Genomic DNA, 19,128 nt, shown 5'->3' with positions numbered 1-19,128 from the left:
CGGCCTCTCCGGCGCCACCGGCCTCTCCGGCGCCGATTCCATCGGGGCAACCCTTGGTGCTGCCCCCGCGCGGCACCGGGTCTCCGGCGCCGGCTCCGGGCAGCGCCACCCCCATTCCCTCTCCAACTCCGGACTCGGAGTCGAACCGACGTCGCCCAACGCCAAGTCCGACGCCGATGGGGCCTGTGGACCCCGGGGAGCCGGTCTACATTGTTGATTCCGAATATGGTGAAGATGTAGATTACGGAGAGGAGTGGGAGGGGTCTGAGGACCCTCTGACCCGCAAGTGTCAGTACAATGTGGACTGGACGGGTGACTTCGGTGACGCCAGTTGTTTGGATGACTCCCCCAACCCTGGCTTTGTCTCGCCTCCTACCGTGGCTTCGGAGGAGGGGGCAGCATATTCAGTGGTGTTGATGAGGGCTGCCAAGGCCTTAAACCTTGAGCTCCCCGTCGCGGCCGTGAGGACTAACATCCTCACTGAGGTCCTCAAACCGCAGTCATGCCCACAGGAGCCACTGCTGCCGTTCAACGAGGCCTTAACTGACGTTCTTTTGGGCACGTGGTCCAGGCCTGCTTCAGGTTCGCCTGTTGATAGGAACGTGGCCAGACGCCACCGTCCGTGTACGGATGACCCCAAGTTCTTGTCCACCCATCCCACCCCTGAGAGCCTGGTGATCCAGGCCTCGACTTCCCAGACCGTATTCCCGTCGGCCCCGCCCGACCGGGAATCTAAGAGGTACGACCAGTATGGTAAGAAGGTCTTCTCGTCCCTGAGTCTAAGACTGCGGTCTTGCAACACCGCGTACCTCTTGGGCCGCTACACCCACTCTCTGTGGGATACGGTCGCGGACCGGCTGCCTGAATGCCCGCCGGAGGTACGGGCTAAGCTCGGCAAGGCTATGATTGAAGGCCGAGACGCAGCAAGATACTCCATCAGGTGTGGTCTTGATACGACCGACTCACTGGGCAGAGCGATGTCCACGACGGTGGCGATTCGTTGCCACGCCTGGCTGAGATCCGCCAACTTCTCGGTAGATGTCCAGAATGCATTGATGGACATGCCGTTTGATGGCAGTCGCCTGTTTGGCGACAAAGCGGACCAAGCGCTGGAGCGCTTCAAGGACTCCAGGGTCACCGCCAAGTCCTTGGGTCTCTCAACCCAGCGCCAGCAAACGGGTTCGTTTCGCTCCCTTCGTGGCCAAGGAAGGGGCGGTCCCACACGTGCTGCCTGCCACACGCCGCAACAGACTTATCCACGCGGTGGCGGCCGTGGGAACCGCCGTGGTGGCGGTCGGGGACAGCGGCGGGGTCAGACCACACCTCCCCCCGCAGCATCTGCCACTAAATCCACCTAGTCCATGCTTTCAGGCCCATGTGACGCCAGTGGGTGGCAGGGTTCGCCATCACCTCTCCCAGTGGCGCACAATAACATCAGACACACAAGTGCTGCAGCTTGTCCGAAGGGGCTACTCCTTCCCCTTCGAGACCACTCCTCCAGCCATGCCACCGCAGAACCACCGTGTGTCGGGGGACCACTTGGCACTTCTGAGGGAGGAAGTTAGGGCCCTCTTGGCCAAGGGGGCCATCGAGCGCGTTCCTGGGCCAGAAGTAGGACGTGGTTGCTATTCCCACTACTTTCTGGTGCCCAAGAAGGACAAAGGGGGCCTACGTCCTATCTTGGACCTAAGGAACGTCAACGGCTTCCTCCGGAAGGAGAAGTTCAAGATGTTGACTTTAGCTCAGGTCTTGGCTGCTCTAGACCCGCAAGACTGGATGGTAGCGTTGGACTTGCAGGATGCGTATTTTCACATCCCCGTCCTGCCGGCCCACCGGCGTTACCTGCGGTTCACGGTAGGCCACGAGCACTTTCAGTTTATCGTGCTCCCCTTCGGCCTTACCAGCGCCCCACGGGTGTTCACCAACGTGATGGCGGTGGTCGCAGCTCATCTGCGCAAATTGGGGGTTTCAGTCTTCCCCTATCTAGATGACTGGTTGTTGAAGGCGGGCTCGCCCCAGACAGTCGTCCACCACCTTCAGATGACGGCAGACCTCCTGCACGAGCTGGGGTTCTCCATCAATGTGCCGAAATCACACCTGTGTCCCTCTCAAAAGCTACTTTTCATCGGAGCGGTTCTCGACTCGGCGCAGTTTCGGGTCTATCCTCCGGAACGGCGAGTCCAGGATATACAGGCTTTGATTCCCATCTTTCAGCCATTATCCCGGGTTTCGGTCAGGTTGACGCTGCGGCTGCTGGGGCTGATGGCTTCCTGCATCCTTCTGGTGCATCACGCCCGGTGGCGGATGCGGGCTCTGCAGTGGGACCTGAAGTTTCAGTGGGCCCAGCATCAGGGCAACCTGTCTGACCATGTCTTGATCTCAGAGGGCACTGCAAGACAACTGCAGTGGTGGCTTACGGACCGCGATTGGGTCAGAGGCAGATCTGTCTCCCTTCCCCAACCGGAGCACGTTGTTGTGACGGACGCTTCCCTCCAGGGCTGGGGAGGCCACTTGGGAGAGGCAGAGATCAGAGGCATCTGGTCTCCGGCGGAGTCCCGGCTCCATATAAACCTGTTGGAGCTCCGGGCGATTCACTTGGCACTGAAAGCATTCCTCCCCTTTGTCAACGGGAGTGTAGTGCAGGTGTTCACGGACGACACCACCGCCATGTGGTACTGCAACAAGCAGGGCGGGGTGGGGTCGTGGACCCTTTGCCAGGAGGCTCTGCGCCTCTGGCAATGGCTGGAACGTCAGGGCGTGACTCTAACGGTTCAACACCTGGCAGGTTCTCTGAACGCCAGGGCGGACGAACTCAGCCGTCGGTGCTCGATGGATCACGAATGGCGTCTGAACTCGGACGTGGCGCAAGGACTCTTTCGGCAATGGGGAGAGCCTTGGTTAGATCTATTCGCCACAGAAGAGAACGCGCAATGTCATCAGTTCTGCGCGTTGGAGTTTCCAAGACGGCACTCGCGCGGCGACGCCTTTCGGCGCGAGTGGAGTTGCGGTCTGTTATACGCCTTTCCGCCTATACCACTTCTGCCCAGAGTGCTGAAGAAGATCAGGCGCGACCGGGCCCAAGTCATCCTTGTGGCTCCGGACTGGGCTCGAAGGTACTGGTATCCCGAGCTACTCAGCATGTCAGTCGGTCCCCCGATCCGCCTGCCCCTTCAGGAGGACCTTCTGTCGCAGCAGCAGGGGACTGTCCTCCACCCGAACCTGTCCAGCCTCCACCTCCATGCGTGGAGATTGAGCGGCGACAGTTGAGGCCATTTGACTTGCCTCCTGAAGTCTGTGATGTGATTCTGGCAGCCAGGCGTTCCTCCACGAAATCGATATACGCCTGTCGGTGGAACAAGTTTGTGGCATGGTGCACAGCAAAGGCTGTGGATCCTCTCTCTGCCCCTCTTTCTGAGGTTCTTCTCTTCCTTCTTTCTCTTGCCCAGCAGGGCTCTGCTCTGGGCACTATCAAGGGCTACCTTTCTGCCCTTTCGGCCTTTCTGAGGCTGCCTGATCAACCTTCTTTGTTCAAGTCCCCCATTGTAACAAGATTCTTGAAGGGCATCACACACATGTATCCACCTGTTCCGTTTGTGATGCCTCAGTGGGACTTGAACCTGGTTCTAACCTTCTTGATGTGTGCTCCCTTTGAGCCACTTCATTCCTGTCCTCTCCGTCTCCTGACTTTAAAGACGGCCTTCCTGGTTGCCATCACCTCTGCCAGGAGAGTGAGTGAGCTCCAGGCTCTTTCTGTCAAACCTCCTTTCATGTCCATTCATCCAGACAAGGTGGTTCTGAGAACTAGACCTTCTTTCCTGCCCAAAGTTGTCTCTGCTTTTCACATCGGGCAGTCCATCACCCTCCCTTCCTTCTTCCCGCCTCCGCATCCTTCAAAGGATGAAGAGCGGCTCATCGTCTGGACCCAAAACGTGCGCTTTCATTTTATATGGATCGCACACGCCAGTTCCGGGTGGATGACCAACTGTTTGTTGGCTACGTGGGTGCGAAGAAGGGACGGGCGGTACATAAACGGACCATCTCTCGGTGGGTCGTTCTGTGCATCAAAGCGTGCTACTCTTTGGCTCGGAAGGAGCCTCCTGTTGGGCTGAGGGCCCATTCCACTCGGGCAACGGCGGCTACTACTGCCCTGGGCCGGGGAGTCCCCTTGCAGGACATTTGCCAGGCGGCTACGTGGGCCTCGCTGCACACCTTTGCGAGGCACTACTGCCTGGACAGTCAAGTCCGGAGGGATGACTTCTTTGGCCGTACTGTCCTCCAGGACTTTCTGGTGTAGGATTGTATTGGTTCGCAGACCCACCACCGGGGTTGGTATTGCTGGGGTATCTATTCTAAGGTAAGGAATCTAATACTAACCTGTTTCTTTTAGATGAACAAGTTACTTACCTTCGGTAACGATATATCTGTAAGAAACAGTAGTTAGTATTAGATTCCTTACCGCCCCACCCATCCTCCCCGTTCGGCGAACTGATACCTAGGGTTAAGGACATCCCTTTCAGGGCCCTAGTTTCAAATGGCACCAGTGTTGGTTCTCACATGGCTCTGCGTGTTCTGGCGCGGAAAAGCTGTGTGCAAAGAACTGACGTCAGCGCGCGGAGGCGGCGTCTATATACTCCAGCGATGTCATCACGGCGCACAACGCCGACGACGGACGCGGAGCCGCAGGGGACGCCTGCAGAAGACGCCTACCGACGCGCAGGGGTACTGCTACGCAAACGTTTCCGGATCCAGACTGACGCCTGGGGATATTCTAAGGTAAGGAATCTAATACTAACTACTGTTTCTTACAGATATATGGTTACCGAAGGTAAGTAACTTGTTCTTTGTGTATTTTATAGAGCGCGCAGCTACCCCAACGGGGTGTCCCGGCGCTAATACACAGTCACCTAGACCCTACAAGAGGAGGCCTTTTAACTGAAAAGGAAAGTTTTAAGAGATCTACGAAATGCTGATTCCGCTTGAATCTGGCGAAGGGAGATCGTGAGTTTATTCCATCGGGTGGAGGCGCACACTTGGAATGTTTTACCACCCATGCATGCTTTTTTGAATCTCGGGATGACAAGTAGCAGCTTAGAATTGGAGCGGAGGACTCGGGTGTTACAGTAAGGACGAAGACTCGATGAGAGATAGGCTGAACCAAGGCCTTTTGTGGACCGGAAAGCCAGGGTCATGGCTTTGAACTCGATCCTTTTATGGACAGGAAGCCAGTGTAGCTTTCGCAGATATGGAGAAATATGTTCTCTAAGTGAAATGCCACAGTCTAGCCGAGCTGCGGCATTTTGGATTATCTGAAGTCTGTGGCACAAACCTGATGTTAAGCCAAGGTACAATCCTTTGGCGTAGTCTAGGTGCGATGTGATGAGAGCCTCGACAACTGTTTTTCTGGTATTACTGGGCAAGTAATTGATGAATTTTTTTATCATTCTAATTTTAGAGAAACAAGCTGCAGAAACCGTATGAACTTGATTGTGGAAGGAAAGACACTTATCCCATCTGACACCCAAGTTTCTGACTGAGTCCTTAGGGAAGGGCGCGGGACTCAGATCTACCGGCCACAAGAGGTTCGAGTCCAGAGGAGAGGATTGATTAAAGAAAAGAACCTCTCTTTCCCGCGTTGAGTCTCAAGAAGTTCAGATCCATCCATTTTGCAATATCTCTGAGACAGTTTTTTAAAGGGTCAAAGGTGGGCAAGGAAGGGTCATCATAAGGGAAAAGAAGCTGGATATCATCAGCATAAGATGTCATCTTGATTCCCGTCCGAGATATTAATTCGGCCAGGGGGAGAAATATACATTAAAAAGAAGCACATCACTCATATGTTCCCCCCTGTTCCTTTCGTGATGCCTCAGTGGGACTTGAACCTTGTACTAACTTATCTGATGTGCGCTCCCTTCGAGCCACTTCACAACTGTCCTCTCTGTCTTCTTACCCTTAAGACTGCTTTCCTGGTTGCCATCACCTCTGCCAGAAGAGTGAGTGAGCTCCAGGCTCTTTCTTCCAAACCTCCTTTCCTCTCTGTCCATCCGGACAAGGTTGTGTTGCCGACAAGGCCCTCTTTCCTGCCCAAAGTAGTCACAGCCTTCCATATCGGGCAGTCCATCATTTTGCCCACCTTCTTTCCACCTCCGCATCCCTCTAAAGAGGAAGAGCGGCTCCACCGTCTGGACCCAAAACGTGCGCTCTCATACTATCTAGATCGCACACGCCAGTTCCGGGTGGATGACCAACTCTTTGTTGGTTACGTGGGCACTAAGAAGGGACGGGTGGTGCAGAAACGAACCATCTCTCGGTGGGTCGTTTTATGCATCAAGGCATGCTACTCCTTGGCTAAAAAGGAACCTCCTGTTGGGCTGAGGGCCCATACCACTCGGGCCATGGTGGCTACTACTGCCCTGGGCCGGGGAGTCTCCTAGTAGGACATCTGTCAGGCGGCTACGTGGGCCTCGCTGCACACGTTTGCAAGACACTACTGCCTGGACAGCCAAGTCTGGAGGGATGGCTTCTTTGGCCCTTACGTTGTCCAGGACTTTCTGGTGTGATTATTGGTTCGCAGACCCACCACCAGTGTTGGTATTGCTGGGGTATATATTCTAAGGTAAGGAGTCTAATACTAACCTGTTTCTTTCAGATGAACAAGTTACTTACCTTCAGTAACGATATATCTGTAAGTAGCAGTAGTTAGTATTAGATTCCTTACCGACCCACCCATCCTCCCTGTTCTGCGAACCAATATCTAGGTTTAAGGTCATCCCCTTTCAGGGCCCTAGTTTCATGGCACCAGAGTTGGTTCTATCATGGCTCTGCATATCTGGCGTGGAAAAGCTGTGTATAAGAACTGACGTCAGCGCATGAGGGCGGTGTCTAAGTACTCCGGCGACGTCATTCCGGCGCTAATGACACCGACGACAGACGCGAAGCCGCAGACGGCGCCTACCGACGCGCAGGAGTATTGCTACCCAAAGTTTCCTGATCCAGTCTGACGCCTGGGGATATTCTAAGGTAAGGAATCTAATACTAACTACTGTTTCTTACAGATATATCGTTACCGAAGGTAAGTAACTTGTTCATTTATTCCATCGATGTAGTCTACGTTCTGGCATAGAGAGTCTTCAAATAATGAAACTGTGTATTGTTAACGCTCTCCTTTGTTCATCGGGGAGCCACCTATACACGTCAGTGACAAAATAGCGGAAGTGGCACACTTTTGCTTCAGTAGACCTACCACCAGTCTACCAGGTCTATCCCTCTCACTGTATGTAGCCTGTGCCTGTAATCTTTCTGTATACCAGCCTATCTAGGGAGTCCTGAATGTGACTCACCTCTTATTTCACTCTGACCAATGAGTAACCATCCAGTGCATTGCCTGGCTGTTGTGTTTGAAGTGTTGCTAACCTGTCCTCTGCCCTCTTCAGATAATGTTGTAATTACCTCTATCACCCATAGAGGGGTCTCCTCCCAGGGCCACCTTCGAATCATCCCATTCAATTGTCCTAGTAGCCGTAGTGTTCCAATTACAGTTCATCAAGTTTGAAATGGCAGCCCCAATAGCCAGCGTAAACTCCAGATCTTGTAAGAACTGAGAAGAAAGTCGCCACATGTGTACGCTCATTCTCGTTGGTGTCTCATGGTATCTTAGTTGGCATATGATCCAACAAGAATCTGGAGAGGTACTGCACCAAGTCTATCTTTGTAGCTAGGTCTAAGCCTGCATTATGGGCTGTCTTCTGCAGATCAAAAAGTGTATTCTCTGGTCTCAGGGTGCTGCACATGCTACAATGTAAGTCGGATATCACTCTCACCAGGGCCTCTGCCATACTTGAACTGGGTGGGCAGCTATTTCGGTCCCCACCAATAACCTATTTAGTCTCCTCCTCAAACCAACGGCCTGTCGTGCAGAGAGTAAAAGTATCCATTCCATCGAACAGTCTGTGGACCATTATGTAGTGCCCTTCTATGTCTTTGTATTGATATATTTTCTGAAAGGGGTCTCCCATATTGGCATCCCTTAGAACAGGAGAGGTATGTGCCCACTTAAACTTGTCCTGTCCATTTTTTAATGAGCTTTTACACCTCAAAATCCATCAGAAACTCAATATCAATGGAGTTACTTTTAAGATGTGTACGCCTTATACCTCTTTGTGTATCCTTTAAGCCCTTGGACATTCCATGTGAGAAATCTTACCATCTTGTACAGAACTATAAGTGCGAGTCTGTGCCGCCCCCGTTCATGTGACATCCTTCTCCACAATGTTACTGTATGAACCTTCCTACCCATCTCTGTAGTGATAATGTTAGCAGAGTATACTATAGTATAAATATTCCTTGCGGCCTGGCATTTTGTTCATGGTGTCTTTTCTCATCCAGCCAGTATCATTTGCTGTATCATCAACCCCGCTAGTCATGGCCCGGTCCAGCTCCGCAGGACACTTGTGGTCAACGAGGTCATAAGTGCCATCCTCCGCCACCACAATTCTGCTCTCAAGGCACCAAGACGGGGGAGTGCAAGACTGCATCCTCTGCAGAGTCTCCGCCTCCCACCTGAGGCCCAGGATGCTCCCCAGAGCTCGATCGCAGTCGGTTCAAACCAGTTATCTCCAGCTAGTCCCAAACATCCTCTGGAATGTCAAAAACGTGCGTCCTTCTATCATGCTGCACTCGGCGCTTCACTGGGTACTATAACATGTATTGAAAGCCCATCTCTCAGAGCTTCTGCTTGACTGCAGTATATGACTTGCGCTTGCCTTAGACATTGTGTGCAGCCCAAAAAAAGTTTGACCATAGAGCTATCAAAACAGAGATCTCCCGCCTGTCGTGCCCTCCTAAGTATTCTATCTCTATCGAGTAATTTAGGACTTTAGCGATCATTACCCCGGAAAGCAATCGCAGCGGGTTACTGTGTGCCCTCTCATTCGCAAACCACTGGGACAGATCCATGAGGCACAATGTGGTCTCATCCAAGTTTCAGTAAACAGTTCAGGTTTCCCCCCTTCTGCTTGCTCAGGGAATCCAAAAAAGCATAGGTTATTGCGGCAGACCTACCCTCTGCATCTTCGAATTGAGCTTCCAGTCTCTGAACCGCATTAGTAAGTGCGAGAGTTTGGGTCTGAGGACCGTTGTCTGCTTTCACCCCCGTTGTTTCCTGTTCCGCGGTACTCTCGTATTTTATTGAAGGCAACTGCCCAGCAATGTTACCGCCACAGAGACAGTATCCATCTTTGTTTCCAGTGTCCATCTCATTTGGTTGATGACTAGTAAAATCTGAGCCCTCTTGGCCAACATGGCTGGGCTCGCGGTTGCTCCATCAACAACTCTGACGTTGCACCTGTGCAATGACTTCGCTTCCCCAGCATATTGGTCTATCTTGGTCTATCTTGGTCTGCTGGGATACCCTGGATGTCTTGTATTTTCCCCATCTTAGGACCTATTGGTTTCCCTTAGCAGATGGCAGCCCTGCAATACCAAGAGTCCGGGAATTCTCAGTCCAGCTTCCCAGGAAGGAGTGCTCACCGCTGCAGTCACTAGTCTTCCTGGTGTTGCAATCTTGTGGAGTCTGGCAGTAGGCTGTTGCGGTGCTTCAGGTTGCAATTGGGGAGTCACAAGTGGAGAGGTGGGGCAGTCACCACCACGATGACTCCTAATGCCTGGATCTGAACCCCCCCCTGCTAGGCAGCAAGCCACAGAGGTCACCCCAGTCCTCGGGCTATTATCGCGTCTGCTGCGCTCTTTGAAATGACTAATTTTCCCACAGAACACTTGGAAGACCTACTATACATTTTTTTTTAAACTCAGACACAAGTATAATGTTTATGGTTAATACTTCATGTTTTTATGATATTTCTTCTTGTATAATTAGCAGTTGGGAATCTCTGAGAAGGTAAGACCCTGGAGAAGAATGTTACTTCCAGGTTTTCCCGCAAAACTTTGTCTACTCACAGTTGAGCAATCTGATGTACCCTGTGATTTTGATTTATTTTAACATTCACGGTGTTTTGACATATATACCACTGCAGTGGTATAAGTTTGGCATCATGAAATTCTTCTACATTCACATGCTGTGCTTTATTCTGCCACCTAGTGTTTGTATCCAGAAGTGTTTGTGGTATAGTCTGTTTTTTAACCTTTGCACATGTACTTGAGAGTAGTCATTATGGCCCGTGTGTGACTTAAGTTTTAAAAAAATAATTCCACCTGTATGTTTGGAGAGCTTCCAAGGTCAATGAGACAGATATTGCATAAAGTCCTCTGTACATTCGAGGACAAGACTGATTTCTGTTGAAGGCCAGTCAGTGCTTTAACTGAGACAAGATTTTGCCCTACGGTCTTTGGCTGGTTCAGAGAATGTGCACAGTGAATTATGCTGTCTTAGAGGATTCTTTTGTGAGCACTTTATAGCCTGGCCTTCATCCCACATGTCAGGACAACCTGGGTCTAATGAATTAAAAATCCTAAAGCTATGTGGAAAGGGTGCTTATTTTTCAATTGCACTCCAGGCCCATACAAATAACAGAAATGCACATTAAGCTTGATAATTTAGCCTCTGTGGGGCCTAAAACAGTAGCCTGCTCAGGATGATAGACTGCAACTATATTTGAAAGTTGAGCCTGCAACAAACTTGCTTGGAGGAACAGTGTTCACAGTTCACTTGTGGCATTGTCTGGTGGCTGAAGAACACCTTGATCCTTCATTTTGTGATAAAGTAAAATATTGAAGGATTGTGTTTTAATTTACATTATTTTTGTGTTACATTGCAGATTTTGATGCCATTACTGATCCGATAATGAAAGCAAAAATGGTTGCCCTGAAAGGCATTAATAAAGTAATGGCGCAGAACAACATGGGTATTCCTCCAATTGTTATGAACAGGCAAGTACAATTTGGACATTCGGCCTTTCATGGACTTGCTGTTAGGGAATTTCCAAACTCTGTGGTTTTGAAAATCTATAAGTTGTACTTTTTATTTATAGACAGTATCTATTACTGGAAATATTGCTATTTTTAATATCAGTTTCCAGTTATGATCTCTTGTTTTAGTTTGAAAGAGTGTTATGAGGGTAAACCCATATGTAGTTCATATACAACTGTGGAATTAGTAGGCTTTGTCGGATTAAACCACCTTGGAAAACTTGGTGTAGTTTGTAGAGTTTTAGGGTGACTACACTATATACAATCCTGCTGCAACAAATTGAAACTTAAAATAGAAAGGATTGTGGGTGAAGTAGCACTGCATTGCTTCTGCCCTCTCTATCAAAACTCATTTGATTGTTATCAAGACAGAGCAACTGTTGTAGTAGAGAGCATATGTTTGTTATGTTATGTTATGTTATGTTATAAATGATTTTATAACGCACTCTGTTACTAAGCTAGTATCCTGGCAGAGGGGGAAGTGGCAAGCAGAGTAGGGCCTCAGGAGAGAAAGGAAAGGGGGCAGTTAAATGGGCTTATTGAACAGATAGGTTTTCAGATCCTTTTTAAAAACAGAAATGGACTGGGCAGCCCTGAGACACAGAGGAAGTGCATTCCAGGCCCTGGCGGCCCTAACAGAAATGGACTGACCACCCAGTCTAGAGTACCCGAATCTAGGCACCACCATCAGAGATTGATTGGTCGATCGGAGGCATCGATTCGGAACATAGAAGGTAAACCATTTCCTCAGATACATCGGACCGAGTTGATGGGTAGCTCGGAAGGAGAGGACCAGTGATTTAAACAGAATCCGGTGAGCCACCGGGAGCCAGTGGAGACTGCGAAGATGGCAGCGGACGCTAACCCTCCCAGGCAGAGTGAACAGAAGGCGGACAGCTGCATATCCCAAATTCTTGCTATGAACTACATACATCAGATACTGATAAATATGTGATACATGCATTAATTATCAAACAATTTGAAATCAAAATCCCAGATAGATGCATCTAAATTATTAATTATACATCAAATTTAGTATGAGTGGTAGCCAGGAAAAAGCAATCCTAAAGCTCAGAAAAACTGAGCTGTTGAAATCCCTATGCTTAAGGAAGGGCTATCTGCCAGATTCATCAAAGACCCGTTTTGCGAGTCTGTAATAGCGATTCATAAGGAATCGCTATTACAGACTCGCAAAACGGGATTCATGTAGGAATCGCAAAATAAATTGCGATTCCTACATATTCCTTATTTGCGATTAGCAAATTGCTAATCGCAAATAAGGAATAACTCCCCATTCATTCCTATGGGCCTAAAGGCCGATAGGAATGAATGGAGAGTTATTCCTTATTTGCGATTAGCAATTTGCTAATCGCAAATAAGGATGCCATTTCAAGGGTGCTAGGGGTGTCCAAAGGACACCCTGTAGCACCCCTGAAAGGTAATCTACATTGGTGTAGCGCACACACATGTCCAAAGGACATGTGTGTGTGCAACATGCAACTTACAAAAATGCATTTAAAGGCATTTTTCTAAGTTTTCGCTATTTACCACGAGGTTTGACCTCGCGGTAAATAGCGGCCCGAAATTGCGATTTTGCAATTTAAAAATGGTTAATGAATTGCATTTAAGGAATCTCAAATAGAGATTCTATAAATGTAATTCCTCGCAAATTAGCGATTTCGCTATTACCGATTTTTGCATTTGGGATGATGAATCCCAAATGCAAAAATTGCGCTCGCAAAGGGCCAGATTCTCAGAATCTGGCCCTTTGCGAGCGCAATTGAGCTTCATAAATCTGGCCGTTAGTCTTTCAATGTTTTTCTTATTTATTTAATTTTTTTACTTTTAAAGGTAAATTTCCCCTTAGGGACAGTGAACACAAGTTTCACTGAATCACTGTGCCGATTTCTGAAGGTTTACGTTTTTCAGAAAATGAGAAAATGCATACTGTCTCAGTTTTCCATAAGAGGAGCCGTGAGGCCTACTTCCAAACTCCATTTTCTCATGTAAACTAATGGAAATTCACTAAATGATGGCAGAAGAGCAATTGATCAGCAGTCCCCATAGACAGTTAGGTTCTCTATCAAGAAAGTTGAAATTTACTCTTTTGATACCAAACTTCTCTGGTGGATACTTCTCCCTGTAGATTTTTCACCATTTGCATATCTCAAGCACCAGTCTGAATCTGATAACTCTTACCGCTGTTGGCGTGATAACGTCTGTTACTTTTTTTCCGTGCCACCAAGACACTCTGTTCATCACCACCCCCTTTTCTGAATCGTTTTTGGCCACTATAGGTGTGGCAGGGTATACTCAGACATGAGTCCCTTGCTCACTGCACCATCAGGATTCAAGAATGCCGGGCCGACGACGGCTGAAATGCCAGAAACGGGTCCCCGGTAGCTTGTCTCCTTTCTGGTGAAGAATTGGCTTGGTAGTTTGGTCTGCCCTGTTCCCATGATGCACTGGGCCAGGGACAGACTAATTTGCATATAGCCAGGTTCTGAGCTGGGATGGTGCAGTGAGCTAAATGACTGTGATGGATCAAGCCCTGATCTTTGGACTGGGTAAGAGTGGTCTGCTTAATTCAGACACTCTGTTCATCACCACCCCCTTTTCTGAATCGTTTTTGGCCACTATAGGTGTGGCAGGGTATACTCAGACATGAGTCCCTTACTCACTGCATCATCAGCAATACCCGCCTCCAGCCCCGAACAGCGTTCGGTAAAGCAACTTCCGAGGGGGGGCCTTGCTCGAGGGGACCCTGGCCCTCGCGCCCCGCAGCGACTGCTTCTGCTGGGCACGGGTCTCCCGAACCGATCCACCACCTTCTGCTGCCTGTGGCCGGTTCGCTGTGAGGACAGTGCCTCTAGTGAACTCTGATGATCGCAAGCTCTCCAAGATGGCGATGCGCCTCCTGGGCTCCCACCTTCTCTCCTGGATTTCTCGACTTGCGTGCTATCCTGAATGACACTTTGCTGCTGTTTTCGGACAGTTTTCGCTGGACTCTAGCCCTTCCCTCCATACCTTGCATCCCACCCACCCTTCCTCTCTGCTGTGACTGCATCTTTGACCTATTGCAATAATGCTAAGCTTTGGTATTCGCTGAAGTCCTTACACCATATACCACCCCTATGCGTCTCTTAGAGTTTAACCAGTCATTTCCCTTCCTAGGTGTATGTAGTTGACACTTATCACTAGTGTTGCAGTGGACCTTTGTACTCTCTACCACTCCTATGTGACCCTTAGAGTATTTCCAGTCATATCCCTCCTGTGTAGATAGAAGGTAACTCTATTGACTAGTATCCTATGTGATTTTTAGATTGTATCCATGTGTATCCCCTCCCTGTGTTTAGAGATATAGCTTTAACGACTAGTCGCCTGTGTGACTGTTGGAGTATAGCCAGGTGTATCCCTTCCCCCGTGTGAAGAGATAACCCTATTCACTAGAACAAAAAGAAATGTGTTCCTTATTTAACGTAACTAATTCTATGTAAAGTGCTTTGATAACATGTAACGGAACTGGTGCTATGTAAAGCGCTCTGATAACCTAATCGGTTCAAGTTCCCGCTATATAAAACTCTAAAAATAAATAAAATAATCAGGATTCAAGCAAGCCGGGCCGACGACGGCTCAAATGCCAGAAACCGGTCCCCTTTCTGGTGAAGAATTGGCTTGAAAGTTTGGTCTGCCCTGTTCCCATGATGCACTGGGCCAGGGACAGACTAATTTGCATATAGCCAGGTTCTGAGCTGAGATGGTGCAGTGAGCTAAATACCGGTGATGGATCAAGCCCTGATCTTTGGACTGGGTAAGAGTGGTCTGCTTAATTCAGACACTCTGTTCATCACCACCCCCTTTTCTGAATCAATACTTTCCAAGCACTCCTTATTCTCCTCAGGCATGTCAATCTTGTTGACGTTTTTCTTTAAAAAAAAAAAAAAAATAGATGCAAGCGTTACGGTTTTAAACCATGTTGAGACTTTGATGGCCAGGTGTCGATAACTGGCCCTCACAACTTCTGCTGTTGGTGCCTAGGATCTGACCTAGCGTTGTGCTAGCAGATGCACCCTGAAGTGCTCAACGAAAGAGAGGCCAAGAGGTTCATGGCGAAAGCAAAGTTTCAGCAACAAGGGAGCCATACGTCTCGACCTAGGTCAAAGTCTCAGTGTGTGTCTCCACCCTACTCGAAATCTTCTTAGAGGAAGAGAAAGAACAAATCTAGTCATCACACATCGAGAAGCAATTCGCCATGACCTACGACTTTGCTTCACCCGGTGTCTGATCAAGAACTAAAGGAGGAAAACTTGGAGGACCAGGCGCCTGCGACTCCATCTGACCTGGTGCCAGTCCCAGTGGCTTGACAGTCTGCAGCACAATCTTCAAGGGTCCAAGTTTACCAGTCGTACCTAGGGATTCTCTCACCTGGGACAGATCCAACTATGTTCCTGAACGCAATGTTCAGCATGTTGAACAAAGACATGATACCCACTGGAGGGCCGGCTGGCCCCCTTGGTCTGATGGCCTATTCCCTAGGTGGCATGCTGATACCCTATCACTCGGCTCCCCTCACGTCATTCCTACCATTCCCTCTGGGATCATCGTTGAATAATGGCCCGAATTTAAAGTCAGTAGTGGAATTGACAAAGTGAGTGATAACACCATCATTACTAGCTCCACAGTCTCCTTCTTTGGAGTCAGACTCCAACATCTCTCCAGCACCACACCTGATCCCACTGGGACGGTTGCCAACATCACCACATCCACTGTCTTCACCTCCACTGACACCACATCCGACAACATGCCACTGATGCTCCAACGCTACAGACAGAAGGCACAGATACTAATGGAGAAAGGCAGATACTTTTTTGAGGACACAGACACTCAAGATAACCCCAGTGCCGATGATGAAGGGGATGGAACATTAGTACTGAATTTTGCAGGCTTCAAAGATGCCAGTAGGCTGGATACCTCACCTCAGGGTGCACTACGATATCCAACGAGATTTGCCCTACCGAAGGTAACCTCCTATGATATGGTCATCAGAAAAGCAGCGGACATGTTGGACCTGCAGCTGCCATTCACATGAGGCACACCAACCATTCCGACCGAGGTTCTGCATTCCACCTCCCACATGGCCGAACCATTGCTTCCATTCAGTGAAGGTTTGACAGAGCCTATACTGGCTGTATGGGATAAGCCAACTATTCTACTGCTGTTTCAAGTCCATTTGCTCGATCTGAACCAGCTCCTAGAAATCCCACCTTCCTTTGAGCCTACCCCTCTCTGGAGAGCCTAATAGAGCAGGCTTTTTGTTCATTAAAGTTGACTCCAGCTTCCTTTCCCCCTACACAATCGGACAGTAAATCAAAGAAAATTGAGCAGTTTGCCAAGAAGATGTGTGAGGTGGGGAGCATGGCTCTCAAGTCTATTAATGCCTTGTATCTTCTTGCTAGATCTGTGTTCGCCCTGTTGGATTCAAGTCAAGCTGGCATTCCCACTCAGGAGACGTGCAAGCCCCCTTTACGGAGCTGATGGGGGAGGGACAGGCTGCTGCTAAGCATATGATAGTGGGGCCTGTATACTGACGATCCAGTAGCTGGAACTATGGGAGCATCCATCTCCTTACATTGCTATGCCTAGTTGCCTACTTTGGAATTTTCGCCAGAAGTGCAGGCCACACTGTGGATCTTGCATTCAAAGGATATCGTCTCTTCTGTGCAAACATTGGCTATCCAATGTAGAGATTTAAGCACAGCAAGACCATGGCTTAGATCACTTTGTCTCCAAAACCAAACCTGAGCTTTCCATCAGTTTTTAAAGTTCTTTGGCTAAAGCAGAGGTTTTTCATTTCAAGGCCGTCTGCAATTTGCAAATTAGCAACAAGAGGCAAATCCCCCTCTGTCACAATATAGAGGACATGGCAAAGCAGGAACAAATGCACCCCCTTCCCCCTCCCTTCCTCTTTCTCTTCCTCTTCCTTAGCTTCCTCCAAGGAAGGAGCCCTAGTTCCTCCTTACCTGCACACTCACAGCCCTTTGGTGGATGGGAGTCCTCCTTTCCACAACTTGGAGAGACATTACTTCAGACCTTTGGGTCCTGCAAATTGTGGAAAGGGGTATCTCCTACCCTTTAAAATCATGTTTCCTCCTTTCCCCATACGTCCAGTTGCACTCTTGTCAGATCATCTTCGGGTTCTCCAAGAAACTGGTCCAATCCTTGCTCCTAAAGGGTGCAGTGGATTTGGTTCCAGAGCAGGAATGGAGTCAGGGGTGCTACTCCTAGTGGTACCCAAAAAGAGTGGGTCTTCTATGCCTGATCCTAGACCTCTGGATTCTGAACTGATTCCTCAGAAAGTAAAAGTTCAGGATGCCTTCTCTTGCTCAGGTTCTACTTGTGCTGGAAGAAGACTGGATAGTGTCTGTGGAACGGCAGAATTCCCTTTTCCATATCCCCATCCTGAAGTCACACAGGAAGTTTCTTTGCTTCACAGTCTGTTCCAAACCCTACCAGTTTCCATGTGGCCTCAATTCCTTGCGCTTAGCCTTCATGAAGGTGATGGTGATGGTTGTTGTCCATCTCAGACAGGTTGCAGTCCTAGTATCCCCCATACCTAAAAAATTGGCTCATCAAAGCCATATCTCCAGAGTTGGTATCTCACCACTTGCTGACAAAGGCGATGTTGTTTGACCGAGGCTTTTCGATCAACAAGTCCAAATCTCACCTGTTGCCCTCCCAGCGCATCCTGTCCACAGGGGCAGTACTTGATACCAAATTGAGTTGAGCCTTCGTTCCTCCCTAGTAGATTCATGATATTCAGGGTGTGATTCCGATGTTTAAGAGTAGGGCCATCATTCCAGTCCTGACTGTTTTACACCTGCTAGGTCTTCTAGCCTCCTGCTCTGTTTATTTTATTTATTTGCGAGTTTATATAGCGCTGGAATCGACTCCAACTGGAGTATCTCTGTGCTTTTGGGCCGGTTTACATACACAGGGGAGTGAGTGAAGCTGGAGTTAGATCTCGTTTTTAAACAATAAAGTTTTAAGGAGTTTTCTGAATTTGAGATGTACAGTACACAGTCTGAGGGTCAAAGGGAGTCGGTTCCACAATGTGGGTCCTACTACAGATAGCGCTTTGCCTCCGTATCTGGCTTTTTTGGCACGAGGTACTACCAGTAGATGGCTTGTGCTAGATCTAAGCGATCTGGAAGGGATGTAGGGAGTGAATTTCTGTTTCAGGTAGGTAGGGCCTTGTCCATTTATGCTCTTATGAATAATACAGCATATTTTAAATTTTGCCCTTTGTCGTATAGAAAGCCAGTGAAGCTGGTTTAAAAGAGGTTTAGATGCTGTTCTTGGAGGGGCATTCAGGACTAGGTGAGCCGCCGTGTTTTGGACCACTTGAAGTCTAGCCAATACTCCCTCGTTAGCAGAGAGAAGCAAGCCATTGCAGTAATCAATCAGGCTCAAAACAAGGGCTTGCACTAGAGTCTTCCTGAAAGAGTCTGGCAATAAAGGAAAAATTTTTCGCAACATGCTAATGATATGAAAGCATGAGCCTGCAACAAAGTTGCTGTGTTGTTTAAGTGACAGATCCTGATCGAGGCGGATCCCCAGGTTTTTCACGACCTGTTTGGGTTCTGGGACCATACCAAGTTCAGAAGGCCACCAATCCGGGGTCCACAGAAGTTTGGCCTCTCTGAATAGCATAACTTCAGTCTTGCTGACGTTGCACTGTAGATAGTTGGTAGACATCCACTGTGCAACGGCCTTCATGCCTGCAGACAAGGAGTTCCTTAATTCAGCGGTGAGAGTTTTAAAGGGGAAGAGGAGCTGCGTGTCATCCGCGTATGACACGGGGATGAAACCAAATTTGCGCATCACTCTTGCCAGGGGTGCCACATAGATGTTAAAGAGTGTTGGGCTCAGACAAGAGCCCTGTGGCACCCCTTTAGAAATCTCTACCTCCGCTGATCGATATGCACCCATGGTGACAGTCTGGGTGCGATCGGTTAAGAAACTCCTTAGCCAGTCAAGGGCTTTGTTCTTAACTCCTACGTTCAACAACCGGTCAACAAGGATGTTATGTGACACGGTGTCGAATGCTGCAGACAGATCTAGTAACACTAGGATCACAGAGTAGCCTTTGTCCTGAAACATGTGTAAATCATCAGTAACAGACAGGAGGGTGGACTCTGTGCTGTGTTT

General features: G+C 48.9%; 1 protein-coding gene across 2 annotated transcripts in view; it reads left to right on the top strand.

The window, feature by feature from the left end:
* KMT2C (lysine methyltransferase 2C) overlaps positions 1-19,128 on the top strand; it is a 1,555,522-nt gene that overhangs the window by 996,277 nt on the left and 540,117 nt on the right. For both annotated transcript variants that reach the window (XM_086941472.1, XM_086941471.1), the window contains one exon: positions 10,770-10,881. In XM_086941472.1, the coding sequence (XP_086797598.1) occupies positions 10,770-10,881 (112 nt within the window). The remainder of the gene's footprint in view (positions 1-10,769; positions 10,882-19,128) is intronic.

This window comes from Lissotriton vulgaris, chromosome 10, assembly GCF_964263255.1.
Source record: "Lissotriton vulgaris chromosome 10, aLisVul1.2, whole genome shotgun sequence".
Classification (NCBI taxonomy): Eukaryota; Metazoa; Chordata; class Amphibia; order Caudata; family Salamandridae; genus Lissotriton; species Lissotriton vulgaris.
Note: the sequence above shows the minus strand (reverse complement) of the source record. Positions and strands in the feature narration are given on the sequence as shown.